The following is a 22500-nucleotide window of genomic DNA, read 5'->3' as shown; positions in this document are numbered from 1 at the left end:
CTGAGCAGAATGCAGATCTGATGAATGTCATTTAAGCCTCAGCTCATGTCCCAGGTCGAACCAAGCCATGCATTGTCCACTCCAGTCTCCAGAGTCCAGACTTGAGCTTGCTTTTGTACTACAAACCTAAAAGCTCAAGCAAGGACAAACATACACAATCCTATATTCCTAATAAGTAGCAGAAGTTATAATTGGACCCTGCATGTAGCATAGAAAAATAAAAATAAAAACATAAATACAAATAAAATGTATGCATTCGTATTATTATTCACCCACACTACTAGCATTCCATGATTGCTTCGAGAATGGCATTGTTTCGCTGGAGGGCGCTAGCACAAAGCACCAGGTGGTCACAGGGAGAACTTGAGAAAGGAGGAGGCCATTCACTAGCTTGTTTGCTAAACCAGCCATAGCTAATGCTGGCTAGCGAGCTAAAACACCAGTTAATCTAATGTCGTCTTTCTTATCAAGTGATGGCAAACGAACAGTGTTCGCAAATCGAAGCTGGTGAGTATCGGGCCCCAACTTCTCTAATTCAAAATATGGTGTGTTGTAATATATATATTATATATATATATATATATCAGTTAGCCAGCTTAACCATTGCACCCGAATGCTAGCTAGCATGGCTGACAAATAACCTTAGTGCCTAAATGCACCCTCTTTCCCATTTCAGAGTTGTATTACCTCATTGCCAGATTTCTGCAGTCTGGACCGTGCAAAAAATCAGCACAGGTAAATCTATGAATAGAAAAAATTACAACTCGCATAGATTAATCGTAAACCTTGTCTTGAACGTGTAGCTTTATAGTGCTAATGACTAACGCTACCACCGACTGTTTCATAGATTCTAGTGGAAGAACTGGAAGAGTACGAGGTAAGTTAAAGCTGCCCTTTCTGTTTTTATTCTCATGTGTGTTTCCGTACTCCTGCCCAGCTGCTTTTTGGTCACATTGTACTGTTTGGATTATTAGCAATGCGCTCAGCAGAGGAGCTGCTGAGCACCGTTGCAACATTGTATCCAGTTTTTTTTTTAACAGCGCGTTTCTAATTTTAGTTGATTCCTAAACGATGGAGTTGGGACGGGAAGATATACAAAAGGAACTTCGAAGACTGGGTGAGTGTACATTTGCAGAATTAAGTTGATCATATTTATAAAAAATGAGGCTTGGGCTTTTATTTTATTTTTTATTTTTTTTAATCAACATTACTCACTATTTAGACTGATGTAGTAGTGCAGCCGTGTAATTGTGTTTATCTGTCATTTAAGCTTTTCTAAAAGTGTAGGCCTATAGATAATAATTTTATCCAGGCTTATCTATTGTGTGGCGTTCTCAGGGGAGGGTCTAAAGGCTAATGCTAAAAGTAGGCTGCTGCAGAAGGACACAGAGGCTGTCAGTCTTCACGTTAGAGCCAATCAAATCGCAGTTACCGTTGTAGAAAGCGGAAGAATTGGAAGGGGAGGCCTTTGATTGGCCCTGAGCCCCGATTAGTATGTGTGCGTGAGCGTGCCATGGCGCGTGCATGTTTGTGAAAGAGAATGCTTGTATATAAGCTATTACCATGCTCTTTGTTTAATATTTCAGCAAATGCAATTATGCAAATTAGAAATATGGCTATTATGGAACACAAAAATATCCACAAAATGACAAAACAGTGTTTTAAGATTCTTTTGAAATCTTCGCCCATATGGCCGTTTGTGCCCAAATTTACATGTGTAAACTTATTTACTTATTGGTAGTAAAATAAGTAGAATACTATTATATTTAAAAGGAAAAGGTCTGGCTGCTCGGAAGTAAAAAAAAGTGTGTCAAAGGTGCTCTTTGGTGGGCGACTGGAAACTTGCAACTAGGGAAATCATCTTCTGGTGATTTATTTTGAAAGAATTTATTTTAGTGGCTAGTTCATGTAAATAAAAAAAGCGTAGCGGCCAGCACGGCCTTCTTCAGGGTTTTTATTTTATATTACACTGGTATTGTCCATTTTCAGGCGTTGGCCTCATTAGAAGAGTTGTTTCAGGGGCAGGCTTAGCCTTATTATGCAGATTTCGACTTACTGGATGTTATTGTGCATCATTGATTATGTTGTCTTAAACTAATTTATCTGGTATGCAGGCGTTTTCAGATATGATAGCCGTTTCTCTGATCTTTCTAGGTGATTGTGAACCAGCACATTCCTGCCGACTACCTGCTGCGTATCTGTCAGCAGATTGGTCCGCTTATAGAGAAGGAGATCCCACCTAGCGTCCCTGGCGTCCAGACCCTCCTGGGTTTGGGAAAACAATCCTTGCTTCGTACCACCAAAAGTGTGTGATTTTGAAGTCCTGTTCTTTCTGTATTGAACTTAAACGCACAATAAACTTAACGGCACAGTTTATTCTTCTTTTTAGAAAAACAATAGTGCTTGGTTGGAAAGCAATTCTAAATTAGTTTGTCTCCAAAGTAGCCAACTGTATGTCTATTGATCTGCCACCTATTGTACTGTAGGTTGTAGCCATAAAGTATGTACCGGCTCAGCTATTGCTGCACTCCACCGAGGGCGACCGCCAGAACCACCAGTCAGCCATGGAAACCCTCCCAGTGTCGGTATGTGAAGCGTGTTTTAATTTACAGTTAATGCCATGATGGAAAGTACTTAAGCCAGTAAAACAATCTCTGGCCTCTTATCAATTGCTGTTTTTTTTAATATTTTATTTATCTAGTGTCCACCATGGGTGCTCGCCAGGCCACAGGCATGGCCAGATTCGACCACATCCTGCCGTCTTCCACCTACCAATGTATGAAGATACACAAACGTATCCTGGGTCACCTTTCTTCGGTCTACTGTGTAGCATTTGACCGTACTGGCCGGCGAATATTTACAGTGGGTACAAGATTTCTTTGTCATCTGATCAAATTATAATCAAGTTTCTTTTTTATTGTTTTAACTTTGTCATGGCTGCTGTTTCTTTTTAATCAGGGATCTGATGACTGCCTGGTGAAAATCTGGGCTACAGACGATGGCCGTCTCCTGTCCACACTGCGTGGCCATGCTGCTGAGATCTCTGACATGGCTGTGAACCATGAGAACACTCTCATTGCCTCGGCCAGCTGTGACAAGGTCATCAGACTGTGGTGCTTGCGAACCTGTGCTCCCATCACTGTCCTGCAGAGCCATGCTGCCTCCATCACTTCTATACAGGTCAGATTGTATTCGTGCTATGTTTTAAGGTTATGCTCATTCTGTGAGGTCTATGAAGGGTTCCCATTTCCCAACATATGACACATTGTGGACAGAACTTTTTTGCACTGGGCATCTGGGATCACAAATATTTTGTCTAGGTCTTAAATTCCTCAATCCAAAAGTGGAATAAAAATAGCTACATGTGATAGCTTTTTTATCATTTTTTTTATCATCATTTAAAAAAAAATGTATATCTTTTTTATCCCACGATTTTGTAACCCATTTTCACCCCTGTGTCAATCATCTAATGTGATCCTTGGCTCTACACACCCTCCACCAACCTAGTCCCCATATATGGGGAACAAGGGGAGAGCAACGGACTTGAACTCATGCTTCCTTCATGCCTGAGTGTCCAAGTTGCTTCTTTACAGTTTACACCTGACAGGGGGGAGTTTCCCTGGTTGGACGTAGCTTGTGGAAGGAACACGTTATTCCAACCAGTTCCTTTCCCCTGGCCAGGGAGAGGCTTGAGATCAGTTTGAGATCAACTCTGGTGTGTGTGTGTGACATTGGGGGGGGGGGGGGGGGGGGGGGGATATTTTGGCCCTTTTTCCATAAGTAGTCCTGGCTTGCTTCGGCTCTACTTGGTTTTCTTTGTTTTCCCACTGTACTCGGACTGTACTGCCCCCCTTCTAGTACCCATGTCTAAACAATGCTCAGTTAATACTTATGCTACCTGGACATGATCTCCGTTTTAACCTAGGCAGCTTATTTCTGCTAACAAGAAGGCAAGAAATAGGCCACGATGTTGCTCTAATTTACAGCTAGTTTAAACATGTTTTAATAATTAAGAAATAGTATAATTCTAAGTTAACACAGTGCAACACAAAAGAGACTTAGGGCTGTATTTTGCGTGTCTTAACCCATTTTAGGCGGCAACCCATTTTGGTGTTAGCATTACGTTATGCTTTAGCTATTTAAAAATAGCAGATCTACAAGCTCATACGAGCTTGTAGGTCTGCTATTTTTGAAAAATCGAAGAGCGACTAAAATAGAAGACATTTTTAGAATCTGATCTCAGGTCAGAATGAAAACTGTCAGGATGTAGAAGAAATTTTTAGAATCTGATCTCAGGTCAGAATGGGTTAAGTACCTGGTCTTATTACTTAACTTAAGACCTGGAGGCGTGATCAATGCCATTTGGCTATTCTGAGTGGCCAAAGAGCATTGACCACGCCTCCAGGTCTTAAATTAAGTAATAAGACCTGTTACGTAAGACACGCAAAATACAGCCCTTAGAATGAAATAAATGCAAGAAAATGTTCCAGCGGCATGATTCACCCCTACTGCTAGATGCTATATTTACAAGTGCATGTAGATACAAAAAGAGAAGTGTCCACTCATTAACATTTCTACACCCAGCCTCAGAACCTCCTTTTATAACACAAACAATGCAGTTTGATCTCATCGATTTCTAACGCACCAGCAATTACACATCCTCACAGACAGAAGATCCAACATGCAAATATAAAACAATAACATAACAGTATTGGAGGAGGAGGAGTCCGTCTATGGACTCCTCCTCCAATACTGTTATGTCTGTTCATGGCTAGTGAAGATTCTCTGACCAATCGGCAGAGTTTCACGTCTTGGTATCAGCTTAGCCACGCTTGGCTCGCATGGAACTTTGGGTGCGACGTCACAAAAATGTACCTAAAACGTACTAGTACCTTGCTCCAGGTACTAATGGCAAGGCACAAAAATCAGGATAGAGCCGTGGCGTATATATATATATATATATATATATATATAAATACCTTAAAATAAGGTATGTTTGCTAATGAAGCCAATGTAAATCTTTGCACTGACCCTCAGTTACTGGTTCTCTGCCCATAGTTCTGCCCAGCGGTTAAGGGGACGACACGGTACCTTGCCTCCACTGGTGCAGATGGCATGGTGTGCTTCTGGCAGTGGCATTCGATCAGCATGAAATTTAAGTAAGAACTCTTGTGACCATTGACCACTGTTCTAGAGTACAGTTATTGCTGTTTTTACCTGTGGTTCAGCTGAAGATCTTTCAAAGCAAGTCCGTGTTTCCACAATGTTCCGTTTCTCCTCAGCGATCAACCATTCAAGTTTGTGGAGCGTTCACGTCCAGGTGTACAGGTGTCCACGTCATCCTTCAGTAGTGGTAGGTGGTCAAGCACTTGAATTTATATGCATATATTTTATTTCATTCCAGATGTATGATTTAAGCTGCAGTGTCAAACTGGTGGAATCCATTCATTAGCTTAAGTGTGTGTGTGTGTGTGTGTGTGTGTGTGTGTGTGTGTGCGTGTGTGCGTGTGCGTGTACGGGCGGGCGGGCGTGCGGGCGTGTGCGGGCGTGTGTGCACTGTCCCCGAACATTCAGGGTTCGAACCTTCGCTCGCTAGGGTTGGCACTCGAAATCTTAACTTAACCTTGAATGCGATATGTTATGCATAATAAGAGTACTATGTTCATGTTGTGTTTAGATGTTATTAATAATCAGGGGGGCACACAACCGGTGCGCCAGTGCGCATACGTCGTCAAAATGTCTTCTGCGCGTTAGATCAAAGACATGCTAGGTGCATTTGCGCACCAACAGCTGAGACAGTTATGTAGAGAAATCTGACAGGCATTCAAAAGGAACTCAAATGTGATGTTAATGTCCTGTAAGTAGACTTAGAAATAAAACTAGTGTTGACTAATGTGTGGCTCTTATTTTGAAGAGGAAGTTAGTGCACAGGAAGTACGTTTCAGTTGTAAACAAGATACTATGACACTTCCCCCCTCCCCCCCTTAAAAATACGAAAGCAGCTGCTGCACGCACACGTGAGCTTTCACACTTGCACAACAGGTCCATCCTGCTGCCACATTTTGCCCAGGAGGGATCTTGTGCCCTAAAAATGTCCTTAGTCTATTTTACATGGCTCGTGTCTTAGAATGAGTTTGACACCCTTGGTAATAACACACAGTTGAATTTAGCAATGATTGGATCTTGCCATGGCTTTCTAACACAAAGGACTTTTATAATAATTGTAATAATCCAAAGTCCTGCTTTACCCGCACATTGTAGACCTTTGAATCCTTGTAAGAAATTGGAAAAAGTAGACAACTAGACATGGCAGAGGAAGTTGTGCTATGTATGTCAAGCCCCCAGAAAGGCTTGCCAATGTTGAAGCTGCGAGACGTAGACGTAGTGGTGAAGGCTTGGACACCAACCTTTGGTGTCCAAATGCGGAAGTAGACTGTTCTTCCGGGTGCTTCAAAACGCCACTGAGCAACTTCCATTGAAATGAACAGCAGGGGGCGGGGCAGTCCGCCATCTATCCTTTCATAACTCTATGATGTATGTTCATGATACCAGTGGCGTCACTACGCAGCAACAGGCCCTGACGCAGGATGGTCAAGAGTGCCCCCCCCCCACACCAAGCCGCTATATAGAAACAAATTAACCATGTTTAAAACAACGGTTTTGTATCAGACCAAACACTACTCTAAAATGAATAGATTCAAGCTGTGGCAAGTGGCATTATATATCAAATTCGGTCTCTTTTCTGTTTAGCCAATTATGAAAAGAAACTAAGAAAACAGCCAAAACAATGCGCTGTCAATCTATAAGGCCATGTTGCACAGCACGGAAAACTAAAAAGCGGCAATAATCAAGTACTGTAAAACACTGGCATTTTATTTTAAACTATTCATTTTGTTTCTCAAAGCTGTTTTGACCACAATAAATGAGCTGATGGGCAGAATTGATAGTTAGTTGCGCAGCAGCGCGCTGTATGCGCCCATGCACAAGTCAATTAATTATGCTCAAGTCCTCCATGTAAAATGCAGCAACATTCCATTTCCAACACAACCATGTCCATATGAAATCTCCATATCTCCATATGAAAAGCTTCGTTTGAAGACCACCCACAGGCAGCAGGCCACCTTGGACAGCGGGTTGAGAGGAGAAAAAAAGAGAGTAAAAAAAGAGGTGAAGTTGAGCTATAAAAATATGGTGACGGCGCACCACGAAAATTAGACAGCAATTATGTAATTAAATAAAAAGGCTCTGCCTCTGCGCTCTGCTTACCTTATAGGTGAACCTTCCGGATTTTCTCTCTGCAAAATCATCTATCAGGTCCTTCACATCCAGCTGGCGTGCACGGGTATTCTCGATGGACAGAGTGGCAAGTCCACTGAGCCGACCCTGTCCCATTGTAGCCTACTCCTCAAATAACTTTTGATCAGCTTTAATTTTGAGAATGACCGTTCGGCTGATGCCACTGTGGTTAGGAAAAACAGCAATACAGTGCAGACTTCGCCAAAACTAGCACTAATGCTGCTGTTCTCCACAATAAGCAGTTTTGTGAGCTCTCGGATGGTCTTCACGTTAACTAATGCTGTCTCTCAGGCACTCACGGAATGATACAAGTTGAATGGGGAATTCACAGGTTAAGTCGTGATTGTATTTTTCTACAATGGTTTGTGACGTAAAATCAACCTCAGTTAACAATATATTGTTAAGGGGCCCGGCCGCCTCGTTTATTTTTATTTTTTAAATTTGCCACCTCTTTCTTTTTTTTCTCCCGACCTGGGTGTGCCCTCAGGCGTCATGGGCCCCCACGCAATCGCGTTGTCTGCGTCACGGTAGTGACGCCCCTGCATGATACTGATCTTAGGGAAAGTTGCCTAAAGCCATGATCAGGTGTAGACTGCTGTGTAATGACTTTTATGGTCAATGTTCACAGGAGGGATGTTCCTAGCTACTGGTGGCACAGATCATGTGATCAGGGTGTACTACCTTGGTGGTGAAGCTCCCATGAAGCTCTCTGAGATGGATGCGCACACGGTGAGAAAATTTATTAAAAGCGGTTAACGCAAGCTGAATGGTATGCTAGTTTTAAAATTCATAGTACTCATTTTTGTCATGTCTTTTTCTAGGATAAAGTTGTCGTTGTCCAGTTTTGCAATAACAGCGACAGGTGAGTGTGTGTACTGTACTGAATATCTGAAGGTATCAACCCTCATGTTGTTTGTTGTTCTTGAATTCTAACAAATATGTGTGAATGTTTCTTTTTGTGTGTTTGTTTGTCCTTAGCCTAAAGTTTGTGAGTGGCAGTCGTGATGGCACCGCCAAGATCTGGCAATACCAGCAACAAGAATGGAAGAGCATCACGTTAGACATTGCTACCAAGCTGCCAGGGTAAGTTAAGTGTTTCAGATAATTGCTATGTAATTCTACCATGTCAGATATTTGGCTTTCCATTTTTGCCTGCATTACACAGTTGTTGTTGTTGTTTTTTTACAGCCAAGCCAACAAGGTTTGTCTGTCCCTCAAAAATAGAGCTCATGCTGCTATGTGCATGAAAAGGCAACATAACCACTTTTGTCCATAAAAGCCTGAAATGCCTTAAATGTGCAAGGGAAAAGTATGAACAGTGTGAAAGTTGGTTGCACACTAGCATCCAGCCTGTATGGTGTGGCTTCCCCACTGAACGCCATCATGTGATTTGTGAAGTTTCATTTACAGACTGCACAGATTGGAAATGCCTCGATCCCTTTGACCTGGTCTCCTTTGTAGTAAATTGGCTACGTGTGTGATTTAATTTTTTTTGTCTTCCTCCAGGAGTGCTGTTGTCAATGGGGATGATAAAACCAAACTGGTTGTGACCATGGTGGCCTGGGACCGCAGAGACCAGAGTGTCATTACTGCTGTTTCTAACTACCTGCTCAAAGTGTGGAACTCTACAACTGGACAGCTACAGCATGTGTTATCTGTGAGTATTGAATTGTATAATTCCTGCCGATTTCCTACTAGTTTCAACACTGTCAATTGTGTTCGTTGCTGGGAATTGAACCTGGGTCTCTGTGGTGGCAGGCGAACGTTATACCTCTATGGGTACTCCCAGACAGTCGAGTCACGAAGATGCCAGATGCAGCTAAGAGCAGGAGTCACTTCCTGGTTTTTAAAAAGCTGGTGGATGGAAAATAAGCTTGCGTGCGGCTGCAACCAGGAAGTGACTCCTGCTCTAAGCTGCAGCTTGCATCTTTGTGACGTGCCTGTCTGGATGCAGGTTATGCCAGCCAGATGCCCCCCCCAGACACGGGGTCTTTTCACAAGCTGATGTCCAATGTTCTGTCACTCTTCCAGGGTCATGATGACGAGGTGTTTGTGATGGAGGCTCATCCGTATGACTCTCGCATCATGCTCTCTGCTGGCCATGATGGCAATATCTTCGTGTGGGACTTGTCCAAAGGAGCCAAGATTCGCAATTTCTTCAATATGGTAAATAACCTGCAGTAAACAAAAGTGTGTGTGTGTGTGTGTGTGTGTGTGTGTGTGTGTGTGTACATGCACGCACGCACGCACACACACACACACACACACACACACACACACACACACACACACACACACACACATTGTTTAATTCAGGTAGTTTAGAAAAAGCATGACATTGGAATATATCAAATAGCGACACTATAGTTCATATTTAAATGATTTTTTTAATGTTACAGATTGAAGGACAAGGCCACGGTGCTATTTACGACTGCAAGTTCTCAACTGACGGACAGCATTTTGCCTGCACTGATTCCCATGGCCACCTGCTTATCTTTGGCTTTGGCTGCAGCAGGCCCTATGAGAAGGTGACAAACCCCCCCCCCCCCCCCCCCCCCCTCTCGTCTAATGTTCAACTCGTTTGTATTAACTCCTCTTGTCAGGAACCATGATCAAATGATCAAAACCACATAATCAAAAATAGTAATGTGCCCTTAACTCCCTTTCAGATTCCTGACCAGATGTTCTACCACACGGACTACCGACCTCTCATCCGTGACGCTAACAACTACGTCCTGGACGAGCAGACGCAGCAGGCCCCACATCTCATGCCTCCACCCTTCTTGGTGGATATCGACGGCAACCCCCACCCGCCTCACTACCAGCGCTTGGTGCCGGGCAGGGAGAACTGCAAGGAGGAACAGCTTGTGCCCCAACTCGGCTACATGGCTAACCGTAAAATAAGATATATTCTCATTGATTTACATTCACAAACTGTGAACCCCTTTTGGTGTTAGCATTATGTTATTCTTTAGCTATTGAAAAATAGCAGATCTACAAGCTCATAGTGTGCCCCCGAGTGTCGCACTACGAGCTTGTAGGTCTGCTATTTTTGAAAAATCGACATAGAAACATAGCTTTTTCAGAAAACTGTCAGGATGTAGAAGACGTTTTTAAAATCTGATCTCAGGTCAGAATGGGTTAAGCAAACTGTCTGAGTCTGTGTCTTTGCTGCTTAGGTGATGGAGAGGTGGTTGAGCAGGTGATGGATCAGCAGACGGCAGAGAATGGAGAAAGTGTATTGGACAACATCATCAGACAGCTTCAGAATCAGCAAGATGAGCAGCAGAACACAGAGGGAGCGCCTGAAGAAGCAGCGGGTACGTTACTGTGTTTACATAATACAAATGGTTATTGTTGGATGTCCCCGAGGGCTCGGATAGATCTACAGAATACATCCTGATCACAACATGAACGACAGCATCCCTTGCTAGAAAAACAATCTCATATCTATTACCAGCCGGCGACGTAGCTGAGATGGAGGCGGCTGACATGGAGGCAGCTGAGATGGAGGCCTCACCCCCTGTTGGGGATCTACAGAGGAGCGGCCAGGGGGAAGGTGTGCGGCAGATTCCCCAAAGTACTCTCCGTAGTGAGGTGGCCACTGAAAGGGACCTGCTAGCCTGGAGCCGGCGAGTTGTGGTCAATGAGGTCCCCCGGGGGACATTGAGGTGAAGCAGGCACAGCTGGGCACTACACATTTGACCCCCAGAAGTTTGTTTGGGTGTTTGTTTCATAATATGGTTGTATTTATAGTACTTGTAATTTTTTTCTTTTTTACTTAGGGTGATGACGGACTGCAGACGAGCCAAGGGGGAGGTGGAGTGCTCCCTGTACAATACGGAGAGGAAGAAGAAACCGGTGACCACCACGCCTAAGGTTCTTATTGTCTGCAAAATGCTTTCTTCACACTGCATCGTCATAAACTAATAATACATTTGTTGCCATTATAATGTTTAAAGCACGTCCTGATGTACTCATGATCCTCCTCCTCCTCCTCCTGGGCGGCAGACTACAGGCCCGCTCACCAGGCGTATGCAGTCCCTTCGGCCGGCCAAGAAGAAGCCGCAGCAACGCCATGCCTATCAGACCCGCTCGGCTCAGGGCAGCCGTCGTGGCAACAGGAGTAGGACCGTCGGCAGCCCCCGTAGTTCTGACAGTCAGATAGACTCGGACAGTGATGCAGAAGTGAGTGGGGCAAGCATGTCTGCACTTAAAGGACAACTTTAGTTTTTTTCCAACCAAGGCTCATGTTTTAGGTTGTTATTAGAGAAAGTAAAATATGGGTGTTTGTCATGTGTTTTTCATTTGCTGTTTTCTTTCGTTTTAGGGAATTTAGCTGTTTTTGACAGGGGGGCGGGGGCATTCGAACATGGGGCTAAATATGTATTTCTTTACAAAATGTTATAGCGATTTCTTTTTTTATTATTTACTCCTAATCCTAATAAACCCCAATAAATTACATCTGGCCACAAAAGATCCCAGGATCTACTGAATGTGAAGGTAGCCTACTGGGTGCAGCCACACTGTGTGTCATAGGCTCAATATGCCAGTTTGACACATTCAGTGATGTCAATGACAAATGACATCATCAACTTGTGACCCTCTTGAGTGAAAGAAGGTATTTTTAATTGTAGTTATAGAGCTGTATTAAGGCTTATTAGCCAGAGATCCTGAAAGTCACCCCAAAGTGTCTGTCTAACAGACAAAAATGACTTTGAACATTTATCAGGCCACCCTACATAATACTATATATTGATGAATCTGAACGACTGAATGATGAATGGTACAATGTGTGGGTCTGTCTGTTCACAGGCAGTGGAACAGCAGGCCAGTGATGCTTCCTCTGACGGTGAAGCACAATGGCAGAGCGACAGCAGTTCCAGGTAAACCATCTAAACAGAGTAATGTCCATATGAGCCGAGTCCTTGTACAGTACACAGCTACGTTCCAACCAGATCTCTGAGATCGACTGAACTGGTCGTTCTGGGATCTATGTAAAAAAATAAAAACGGGGGTAATTGTCTGATTGAGCCAGGGCACCAGGCTCTGGAATAGCCTACCATATTAGATTGGTGCAGTGAGTGGTCTTTTCTGTTAAAATTAGTGTTAAATAGGACCCGTGTTATTGAACAAACACTATTGTAGTGGTTCCCAAATATTTGTGCCTCGTCGGGACCCAAAAAGCTTTTTTCTTATTTATATAGAAATAGTTTATATTGTTTTGAAAAATCCTTAAATTATTTTGAATAATGTATATAACAAATATACAGTAGAAAAAAAAACTTGAAATTATAAAATAAATTTGTATGTAATGTTTAAAAAGAAAAATGGAAAAATTGGTCCCAACCCAATGTTTGGGAAATACCTGCTCAGAAGAAAAATGTGTTATAACTTTCAAAAAAAAAAAAAAAACCTTCTCATACACCCTTTGTTTTCTCAGTGAATCTTCCAGCGAGTATTCCGATTGGACAGCCGACGCCGGGATCAACCTCCAGCCCCCAAAGCGATCGAGCAGACGGCAGGCACCGCCGCAGGCCGACAGCAGCTCGGAGGAGGAGGAGGAGGAGGAAGGGGACACAGACGCTCGGGGAGAGGAGGCCAAGAAGAAGGAGATCGAGAAGAGGAAGAAGCCCAAACAGGCTAAACAGGTGAGCGGACTGGGGGGTCCTAGATGATTGGAAACGTAAAAGCTCAGTGCATTTTGGCAAGATCATGTGAGCGAGTGTTGGTGCTGAACATCACACTTCTTGGCTTGTCTCTGCTCAGAAACCCACCTCCTCCCTGGCTGGGGTCGATGCGGAGGAGTGGCTGCCACCGCCATGGATAATGGAGACGGTCCCTCGCCGGTCTCCTTTTGTTCCACAAATGGGAGATGAGGTAAGGGAGCGAGAGACTACTTTTGGGGAAACAAAGTTCAAGCCAAGGCCTCTATTATTCCTTTCTTCCAGATATGACCAACAACATTTATTCAAATATGTGTCTTCCCCCCAGGGGGGCAGTCAGACAGATATTTTGTGAAGCCGCTAAGGAAATCGGGACTTCCTGAAAGTTCATATAATGGCCTGTTGTGGCGCTGTCATTGGGCCCAAAAAAACCCATAGCTCCATAGAGGTCCATGTATTTGGGCCCAACTTCACCTAGACTAATACCTTAATAAACAGGGTCATGAATACTTTCTGCTTCCAGTCACTAGTTTAAAGTCTCATTTCTCATGTCATAATATTCTTTTTGAAAAATGATGGTCCCATTTATTAAAAAAATGACCATAATGTTGCGTATGTTCTGAGGGGCGTTGGCTACCGTTACAGTCTAGGATCGGGAGCCAAACCCCGTTCCAGTCAAAATAAAAACCAACGAAGAAGAAGGGGGGAAGTCCCGCCTCGTTGTCTGGGCCAGCCAATGGCCAGCTGGGCCCAAACGGATCTAGAAAGATGGCGATTTACAATTCAAGGACTGACAGGCTTCATTTTACGTCCATATCAGACCCGGAGAACACTTTTGTCCATATTTGTTTTACAGTCTATGCTTCCCCCTCACCCTACCAACAATGACCCCACCTTAACTACAACACTTAACCAAGACAAACCAGGCCAATGAGAAACTGAAAATATCAAAACAAAATTAAGATAATTCTATTCTTACTCCCAACCTTCCTCCTCCAGCTCATGTACTTCCATCAGGGCCACCAGGCGTACGTCAGGGCTGTCCGTAGGGCCAAAGCTTACAGTATCAACCCTCAGAAACAGCCCTGGAACAAGGCCGACCTCAGGGTGAGATCCACTGTTAATTACTTAACCACCAAACGTTACGTTCCTTCATTCTACCCTCCTAAACGTAACATTTGCGATTGTGCGTTTCAGGACCAGGAGGCAGTGAAGGTGGTTGGCATTAAGTATGAGGTGGGACCTCCCACACTCTGCTGCCTAAAGCTGGCGTTCCTCGACCCCATCTCAGGGAAAATGACCTATGAGTCTTTCTCTTTAAAGTGAGTGTTTTAAGCTTGTTGTATGACTGTGTGCGTGTTTGAATGATGAATGAATTCTCCGTTTCTATGGTCCAATATATTCTGTTCCCATATTCCTCCAGGTACCATGACATGCCTGATGTCATAGACTTCCTGGTACTGCTGCAATTTTACAACGAGGCAAAAGAGCGCAACTGGCAGCCAGGTTTGTCACTCCCCAACCTCCCTTGCTATTAACTTTGTGAAGTTTGTGTTAGCTTTAGTGTAACATTCACACTACAACTCGCGTTGCATGCTAATCCAGCCCCCTCCGTCCTAAAAGGTATGCGATTTCGCAGCATCATTGATGATGCCTGGTGGTTTGGCTCCGTGGAGGAGCAGCAGCCTCTGCAGCCAGAGTATCCAGACAGCCTGTTTCAGTGCTATGCAGTAAAGTAAGTTGTGTTGACACTCCCAACCTTTTGTATGGAGATGTGAGGGTGATTCTGACATGGAGTGCATTGGTTGAATAGCCTCATGATGTGGAGGTGTGACGTTCACTCTTCAGGTGGGATAATGGCGAGAGGGAGAAGATGAGCCCATGGGACATGGAGCCTATTCCCGAGGAAGGTCAGTCTCGTGATTTTACTGTAGCTCTGATAAAGATTCAACATACCGTACTTCTGGCATAACGGTGGCCAAAGAGAGTGACATCTCTAGTCGTTCAGATTATCATTTACTTGCTCATCTCATGGCTGATTATTTTCGAGCTTTTGGTGTCCTCAGTTTTAAACATCATGCACGTTTATGTCAAAAGTAAACATGTAATTTTTACGTTACAGTAAAGCTTTAAAAAAAGAACTGCATGCTAGTAGCTAAATAATAGATTCCATTTCGCCCATGTAATTATTTTTTGGGTTTTTTGTGTGTGTATCAGCCGAGTTGCCAGAACAGGTTGGTGATGGGGTGGAGGTGTCCGAGGAGGAAGTGAAGGCTCTGCTCTACAGCCCCCAGGAGGGGGAATGGGGGGCTCACATACGGGACGAGGACTGCGAAAGGGTCATCAACGGCATCGATGACCTTCTCACACTAGGTAGGTCACTGGAAAGAGCAGAGAGAGAGGGATCATTATGTCAACGTCATATCCTGTATGTAGTATAGAGCGTCCCGCCCTCTTTCATGACGACGCTAAAACCAGAAGTGAATTTCTCATTAATTTTCCTCGTAGACTTTTCAAAAGGTATTTATTTAAAGACGATTATACCGCGGACAAAGCCAACTGGAGTTGTGACACTCCATGACAATAAACACAATGTTTTTCGCTGGTCAAATAATTTGTAAGAAGAAAAACAAAACAACAAGTGTTGTATACTGCCGTGTTTTTCTTCTTACAAATTATTTGATCGGCCCAAAACATTGTGTTTACTGTCATTTGTCGTCACAACTCCAGTTGTCTTTGTCCGCGGACCTTTTGAAAAGTCTATGAGGAAAATGAACGGGGAATTCCCTTCTGGTCCTCGGGAGGGGGCCGGGACTGCGGAGCTCTATATCATCAGCCGTTACCGGTAATGAGGCTTAACTGAAGTAAAGTTGGGCTTAGCTAAAGTAAAGTATATCTTTATTAGGCTTCGGAGTGAGATTTGTTATGTCTTTGTTTACAGATGTAGCCAAGGCGTTTGCTTCACCGGTGGACTTGCGGGACTACCCTCTGTACTGCACCGTGGTCGCCTACCCCACTGACCTCCGCACCATACGCCGTCGACTGGAAAACCACTTCTATAGGTCCCGTCCCTTCACCCGTGTTCCATATTGTAACAAAGCGACATCACACTGGGGGGGTTTTGAGTTGGAAGTTCTGAGTTTAAAATAACTGCCTCCTCTCTCCCTGTAGGCGGATCTCGGCGCTGATGTGGGAGGTGCGCTACATCGAGCACAACGCCCGAACCTTCAACGAGCCACAGAGCCCCATCGTAGCCGCCGCCAAGGTGGTGACTGACGTGCTTCTCCATTACATCGGGTGAGACGCAGTGAAAGAATAGTCCCGTGTCTTCCCTCGTTAAGTGGGCTTTTTTCATAATATTTAACCCCTAAACGTGTCCATTGTTATTTGGCCAGTGACCAGAGCTGCACAGACATCTTGGACCTGTACCACAAACTGAAGTCTGAGGTCAGCAGTGGAGGAGAGGCGGAGGTGAGAGAAGTTGATCACAATGGGTTTGTGGGGCATCAGAGGCTGCTTTGTCTTTGGATTGTTCTGAACAGGGTAATAATCATAATATGCATTTGTGTGTCTTGTCGTTCTGCAGGCAGTTGAGGTGGATGTGGACTCTGACACTCCAGGGACATCCACGGGCCAACGGGTAAAGTAGAATGAATGCTAGTCAAGCTGCATGCTTTCTTAAGCCTGATATATATTATATGCGGCAGTGTCGAACACTGAAAAATACCCAATCTACAAGCCGATCTGAGCTTGTAGATCAGGTATTTTAAGCGCATGACACCTCATACGATGGCGTGTTAAGTTAAACGATAAATTACACAGATATAGCAAACAATGTGTAGTTCCTGTCTATGTATAGTGGAAGAGTGATTTATTATTAAAATAATAATCTCAATAAATGATGCATACATTACACTGGCAATATTGTAAATCTTTGCTTATAAAGAGATCCATTCTCAGCTATGCCTTCTCTGTCTATCAGCGTTCCAACCCTAGTACGAAGAAACGCGGCGTGGTGTTGAACGTGAAAGCATGGCGAGGCCAATGTCGGGACCTGCTACGTCGTATGATGGACAACCCAGATTCAGAGCCATTCAAACAGGCTGTGGATCTCTTTGTTTACCCTGTAAGACACAGAAAGATAATTACCACCAGCTACAGAATGACCGATTTCATAATATTCTTTTCTATTCATCTGATAGGCAATGACATCTGAATCAAAAGCAGTGGCCGTAATGAAACTGTCGTGATTGTCTACTAAACGTCACTTCTCTAAATCCTATCTCAACTCAGGACTATCGAGACATTATTGACACTCCAATGGACATGGGCTCGGTGTCAGAGACACTGCTTGCAGCGAACTACGAGAACCCGATGGAGTTTGCCAAAGACATGCGGCTCATTTTTAGCAACTCCAAAGCATACACACCCAACAAGAAATCACAGGTAGGCAAGGGCCCCTGCGCTCATAGATATAAATTGTGTCAAATCCCTCTGTGACAGTTTGATTCTAATGGTCGCCGGTATGTCAAGTTAAGTTTACCTTCTTGTTTATTCCCCAGATGTACACCATAACTCTAAGTCTGTCGGCCTACTTCGAAAGGCACATTATCCCCGTCATCTCTGACTACAAGTCAGCCATTCAGAATCAGCGACGGAGTCGCCAGAGACTCAATTACAGGAATAGGGTGCCCAGCGGAGGCAGCTCTCCTGCCACCAGTCCACCTCCCAGGTACTGGACCCTGATATTGGGGCCCATCCACAGTAGAAGATTAGCTCTACAACATTCTTTACCGTCTATATAAAGTAGTGCTCATGTAATCATTATTTTCTTACTTTCTTGTCTTTTTTTAATGTTCAGCCCGAAAGGGAAGCACAAGTCGGGGAAGGCGTCGAAACCAAAAAAATCCAAGCCCACCTCAAAGAGCCGCTCTCGTCGGCCGAACGATGGTATGAATCCAATGTGGTACAGTGGATGGTATGAGTGTGGTGCAGTGTACGGCACCTCTGTGGCGTGGTGGTTTGCTGCTCAGTAGTGTACTTTGCTTCTCTCCTTTATGCAGAGTGCAGCAGCGTAGCCATGGACGAGGACAGCCAACCCTCCTCTTCCAGTTTAGGGACGAGCAGTCGGAGCAGGAACCAAGAGCCAAGTCGGCTAACCCGCAGCCAAACAACGCCAACTAAGAAATCAGGTAATCAACCCATTTCGTTAAAAACACCAGCTGCAAGCTGGTCAATATTAGCTTGCCATAGTTCCGACCGGGTAGTACACACTGGAGATCATTTTCTGCTACTGGTTGCCAAGCCTGCATATTTCCAGCCTAACGTGGATTCATTCACAGTTGCTTGCCTGGTTTGGTTTTTGGAGGCTGCTTAGCTTATTTCTGTCACGATAGTTGCCACCACTGGCAACAACCCATAACATCCCATCGTCTGCACGGCATGGCTAGTCGAGCAGTTCTGATTGGCTGCCTCGTCTCCAGCCATGTTGCCTCAGACTTCTTTAGGGTCATAAGTGCCATAACGTCGGCAGCAGACCCCCAGATGATAATAATGCAGCTGGTAATTAATTGATTTAATCAATTTGGGCTTGTTTTCTGTAGAAACAGGAACTATATTTGGCTCCTCACCTTTCTTAGTCCACTTCCTCCCAGTGGCTTCTGTGTTTATTACTACTAACGACAACACTACGTGTTTAAGGCAGTGACGTGTCTTGAGAGATTAGTTGCAAGGTGAAGGTTACAAGAACTCCACCCCTTAACCCATTTAGACCTGTTGTAACCTATTCGTTGTTATACCTTTCAATCCGGGAGCTACCTCTGTGTCTCATTAGTTGTGATGTAGCAACATATTAATTAGGTTTTCAGAAAACTCAGGTTAGGTTTTAGAAGGCGTTTTTAGAGTCTTAATTGGGGAAAAGGCCAATAGAGAGTTGGCTAAGGGCAATTTATTTTCTTAAAGAAGGAAATTAAGCACTAATGTATGTGTGACGTTTCCAATGTCGTACAGAGATGAACTATTTGTTTCGCCTTTTTGTTTCAGGGCAACTGCTTAACATGGCTTTGACCAATGGATCCAGCCAGAGCCACAGGCGAGCATTAATGCAGTCAAATGAAAACGAGGGACCTGCGTCAAACAGCTCCACGTCGGAGTCATCGTCTTCGTCCTCGGATACCTTCTCTTCGTCCTCGGACTCATCCTCATCCGACAGCGATAACAGCTCCGATTCGGAGGTGGCGGCGGAAGGGGGAGGGGGAGCGGGAGACCATGACTACAGCAAGGCCCCCTGCTCATCGGTACCTACCCATGACTACAGCAAGGCCCCCTGCTTAGCAGAACAACATTTGCAGGCCTCTAAGGACCAGGCGGCAACCTCAGGGAAAAGGAGGCACAAGGGAGGAGAGGACATCTCACAGAGACCCAAAAGGTTGCGAGTAGAACTCCCAGCAGCAGAGGAGGAGGAGGAGGAGGAAGGAGAGGAGGAGGAGGAGGAAGATGACGACGAGGAGGAGGGAGAGGAGGAGGAGGAGGAGGAAGAAGAGGAAGAGGAGACGGAAGAGGTGGAACAGAAACAACAACCACCACAGGAGGAGGCGGGAGGTGAAGAAGATGAGGAGGAGGAGCCTGATGAGGAGGAGCCTGAGGAGGAGGAGGATTCTGAAAAAGAAGAGGATTCTGAAAAAGAGGAGGACTCTGAAAAGGAGGAGGACTCTGAAAAAGAGCAGGGTGGGGAGGCGGCGGTCAGCGCTAAGAGGAGTAGCCGGGGCAAGTCGAGGCGGGTGAACACACGCAACCAGGGCCGCAGGACGGTAATGTACGGGGACGACTCGGAGGACGATGGCCATGGGTCAAAGGATGACCCCCTGAACCTTGGTAAGTCCCGTTCGGGACGGGTACGGCGCATGACTGAGAAAGCCCGTGTCAGCCACCTTATGGGTTGGAATCATTGACACGTCGCCCTCCGCCAAGCCCGCCCTCTAAGGCCCCATTTCTACTTTGTCACAGGACGGTGCGACAAAGTACAAACGAGGCTTTACGGCTGAAATGAAGAGACTGGTGTCTAGAAATAATATACTGCAGGGATTTTTTCTTTTTTGTTTATTTTTATATATATATATGACTAAGTATATATGACTTTCTTTTTTTTATCTGAGACTGACTGGCTGGTGCTCTTGATAATGTTGCCAAGGAGAGCATCCCTCCCTGGTCTGTAGTAGTAACTGCTCCACAAGGACCCTCTTCAAAACTCAACTAACTCACCTCCGCCTTACTGCTCTCTGGAGCCTTCCACATGGGCCTGCTCTTCAACTTTGACGTCTTTTATTCTCCGCCGTCATCTTTTCTTATCCACTACTTTACCAATACCTGCTTTCCTCCCTACATCTTTTCCTCTCTCCTCTCTTCTCCCTATCCCACCACCCAGTCTTTCTTTCAAGGTCACCAAAGAAAGGTTCCGAGATGCCAAAATACTGGTGCTCATGTTGTTTCTCAAGGAGTGTATTGGTTTCTGGTTTTCTCGACATTAGTGTGTTTTTGTAAACTCATGCCCCACATTTAAAAAATTGCATACAGTAACTGATGTCAACTTTCCACGTGTTTGCTATATTCTCTAGCATTAATCTTTTGAAGAAAACCCATCTGAATTCCTACCTTAATTATATTCTAGTTTTCGTATGGACTCGCAGCTCGGATAAGGAGTGGGCACTAGCAATACTAAGTAAACAGTGTTAATCATTTCAATAGAATACTGCAACGCCATTAATAACAAGAATTAATTAATTCAATGAATTGCCAGCTGCATTATTATCTGCGGGGGTCTGCTATAACTGCCTCTGTGTCAGTTTCAGCGCAGTAGTTTAGGTAGGAACCAAAATTCTCTAAGGCGAAACTATTGTGTTCTGACTGAGTTGTTCGTTTCCGCCCGGACATATTTGCGGTGCGCACATACGTCAGCCAATGAGAACCAGCTGGACTAGAGGACTAGCTTGCACATTGATGATAGACTCGGCTTGCTATTGCATAGCAGCTGGTAAAAAAAGAAACCTAACCCCAAATCAGACAAATTGACCTCCGGCTCCTATGCCATTGAATGTTATGTCTCCCCATTTGCCTTTCGTTGCATATACTGTTCCATAGAATCATGGTATGTTGGCCTTTCATCATGTGGCATTGCTTGTCTTCCAATCTAGGGGACAAAATTAAATGGTGGTGGGTTTTAACTTTTTGGCATAAAGGCACCACATCTTGCTGTAATCCACGATTGATCCAACATCAGACACATCCACCCACAGTGGCTTCCATGGCACTGTCTGCACAGCATGTTCCAAAACAAAGGGTTACCCATAGCCAACTCTTCCATGGAATTTATATATTTTTTCAGTGTATTATACTCTTTACTTTAACTATTCCTAAATAATGAGGAAAGGGACATTTTGCACATGATCTACCCTATGTGGCAGCTGACAGTGATACATATATTGGATACGTGACAAATTATGAAAAGATCAACCCTAGACTTTAATGCTTTTTTTGTGAAAGAATGCTTAAACTGTGGCAGCATACTTTGTTCGATCTTGGATTTAAAAAACACGTTTTGCTATAATTAAAACTTAGAACAAAAGCAAAATCTAGCCTGTTAGATACACCACAACAAAACAAAAAGCTAGATATTGGTTTATTGTATGCTTTTATTGTGTTGGAACAGATCTAGCTGGCAGGTAACACCTGAAGGATAAATCCACAAAGTATAATTTGGGCTTATTGACTGGCCTTTGCCATGTTCTTCTAGCAGTTATTTGTGTCACGTGTTTTTTTTTCTTCTGCCCAACCCATTCACTGCAACTGCATTCTCTTTCATCTCTTGTTGTTGCAGCACCATTTCCTTAAACAGAGTGGTAGTATTAGTATGTTCATTTGAAGCCTTTGGTGTCAGACTTATCCAATATTAGAAGAAATGTACGAGTTTTACACGGAGGCTTTCAGATGTTTATTTTTTCATTTATAGAATATGGATAGGGGTCAATCTCAGAAATTAACTAAAGTCAACGTCAGTCTTATTTTCTCTGAGAGGTAGCATTAACTGGTGTGTGTGAAGGCTTCCATTGGGCCAATACGTATGATTAATATTTTGGGAATGTGTTATTTTCATATCTAATAGAAGGCTTTTAAGCTAACCTCTAAAAAATAACTGATTGCGTAAACAATGACATTCTAGCTGGGAAAACTTATGTGACTGGGTTTTTTTGTGTTTGTTTTTTACACTGTTTTTTGATTGTATGAGTTTTCTTTTTTAAATAAAGAAGTGGGTTTCTCATCTTGATATGTCTTTTTTTCTTCCATGGTGTATGCTGAGATATTCTTAATACCAGAGATTAATAATGTTAATACACTTACCTGACCACATTCTTTGTGAAAAGGTTTCAGTACCTCTGGTTGTTATGGTGGTATAGTCATCACTCACTCATCACGTCAGTCAATTATACTCCCCATTTTCTCCTCAAAATTAAGCAATAGGGCATGCAAACCTTGCACCTTTGGT

The 22500-nt window shown here is 44.0% G+C and overlaps 1 protein-coding gene across 1 annotated transcript; it reads left to right on the top strand.

The window, feature by feature from the left end:
• The first annotated feature begins 300 nt into the window (after nucleotides 1-300).
• Nucleotides 301-22275, top strand: brwd3 (bromodomain and WD repeat domain containing 3). The gene is made up of 40 exons (XM_083778732.1): nucleotides 301-507; nucleotides 677-735; nucleotides 848-877; nucleotides 1058-1117; nucleotides 2155-2305; nucleotides 2487-2585; nucleotides 2702-2862; nucleotides 2959-3180; nucleotides 5059-5159; nucleotides 5283-5353; nucleotides 7925-8025; nucleotides 8118-8158; nucleotides 8275-8379; nucleotides 8803-8953; nucleotides 9328-9462; nucleotides 9696-9824; nucleotides 9966-10191; nucleotides 10476-10616; nucleotides 10757-10967; nucleotides 11082-11175; nucleotides 11308-11484; nucleotides 12112-12182; nucleotides 12740-12947; nucleotides 13066-13176; nucleotides 13962-14069; nucleotides 14160-14284; nucleotides 14386-14468; nucleotides 14586-14697; nucleotides 14811-14872; nucleotides 15180-15335; nucleotides 15904-16024; nucleotides 16134-16259; nucleotides 16358-16433; nucleotides 16549-16602; nucleotides 16945-17088; nucleotides 17256-17408; nucleotides 17525-17694; nucleotides 17824-17912; nucleotides 18026-18154; nucleotides 19005-22275. Exons 1-40 carry the CDS (start codon nucleotides 474-476, stop codon nucleotides 19910-19912), a joined length of 5505 nt encoding a protein of 1834 aa, XP_083634858.1. The 5' UTR covers nucleotides 301-473; the 3' UTR covers nucleotides 19913-22275.
• The last annotated feature ends 225 nt before the right edge of the window (nucleotides 22276-22500 follow it).

This window comes from Protomyctophum parallelum, assembly GCF_964188405.1.
Source record: "Protomyctophum parallelum genome assembly, chromosome: 1".
Classification (NCBI taxonomy): Eukaryota; Metazoa; Chordata; class Actinopteri; order Myctophiformes; family Myctophidae; genus Protomyctophum; species Protomyctophum parallelum.
Note: the sequence above shows the minus strand (reverse complement) of the source record. Positions and strands in the feature narration are given on the sequence as shown.

Coding starts and splice junctions, on each gene's coding strand:
- brwd3 (XM_083778732.1), top strand. CDS start 474: ATGGCAAACGAACAGTGTTCGCAAATCGAAGCTG. Junction 8,026..8,117: donor CTGAGATGGATGCGCACACG/GTGAGAAAATTT, acceptor GTCTTTTTCTAG/GATAAAGTTGTCGTTGTCCA. Junction 8,380..8,802: donor ATTGCTACCAAGCTGCCAGG/GTAAGTTAAGTG, acceptor GTCTTCCTCCAG/GAGTGCTGTTGTCAATGGGG.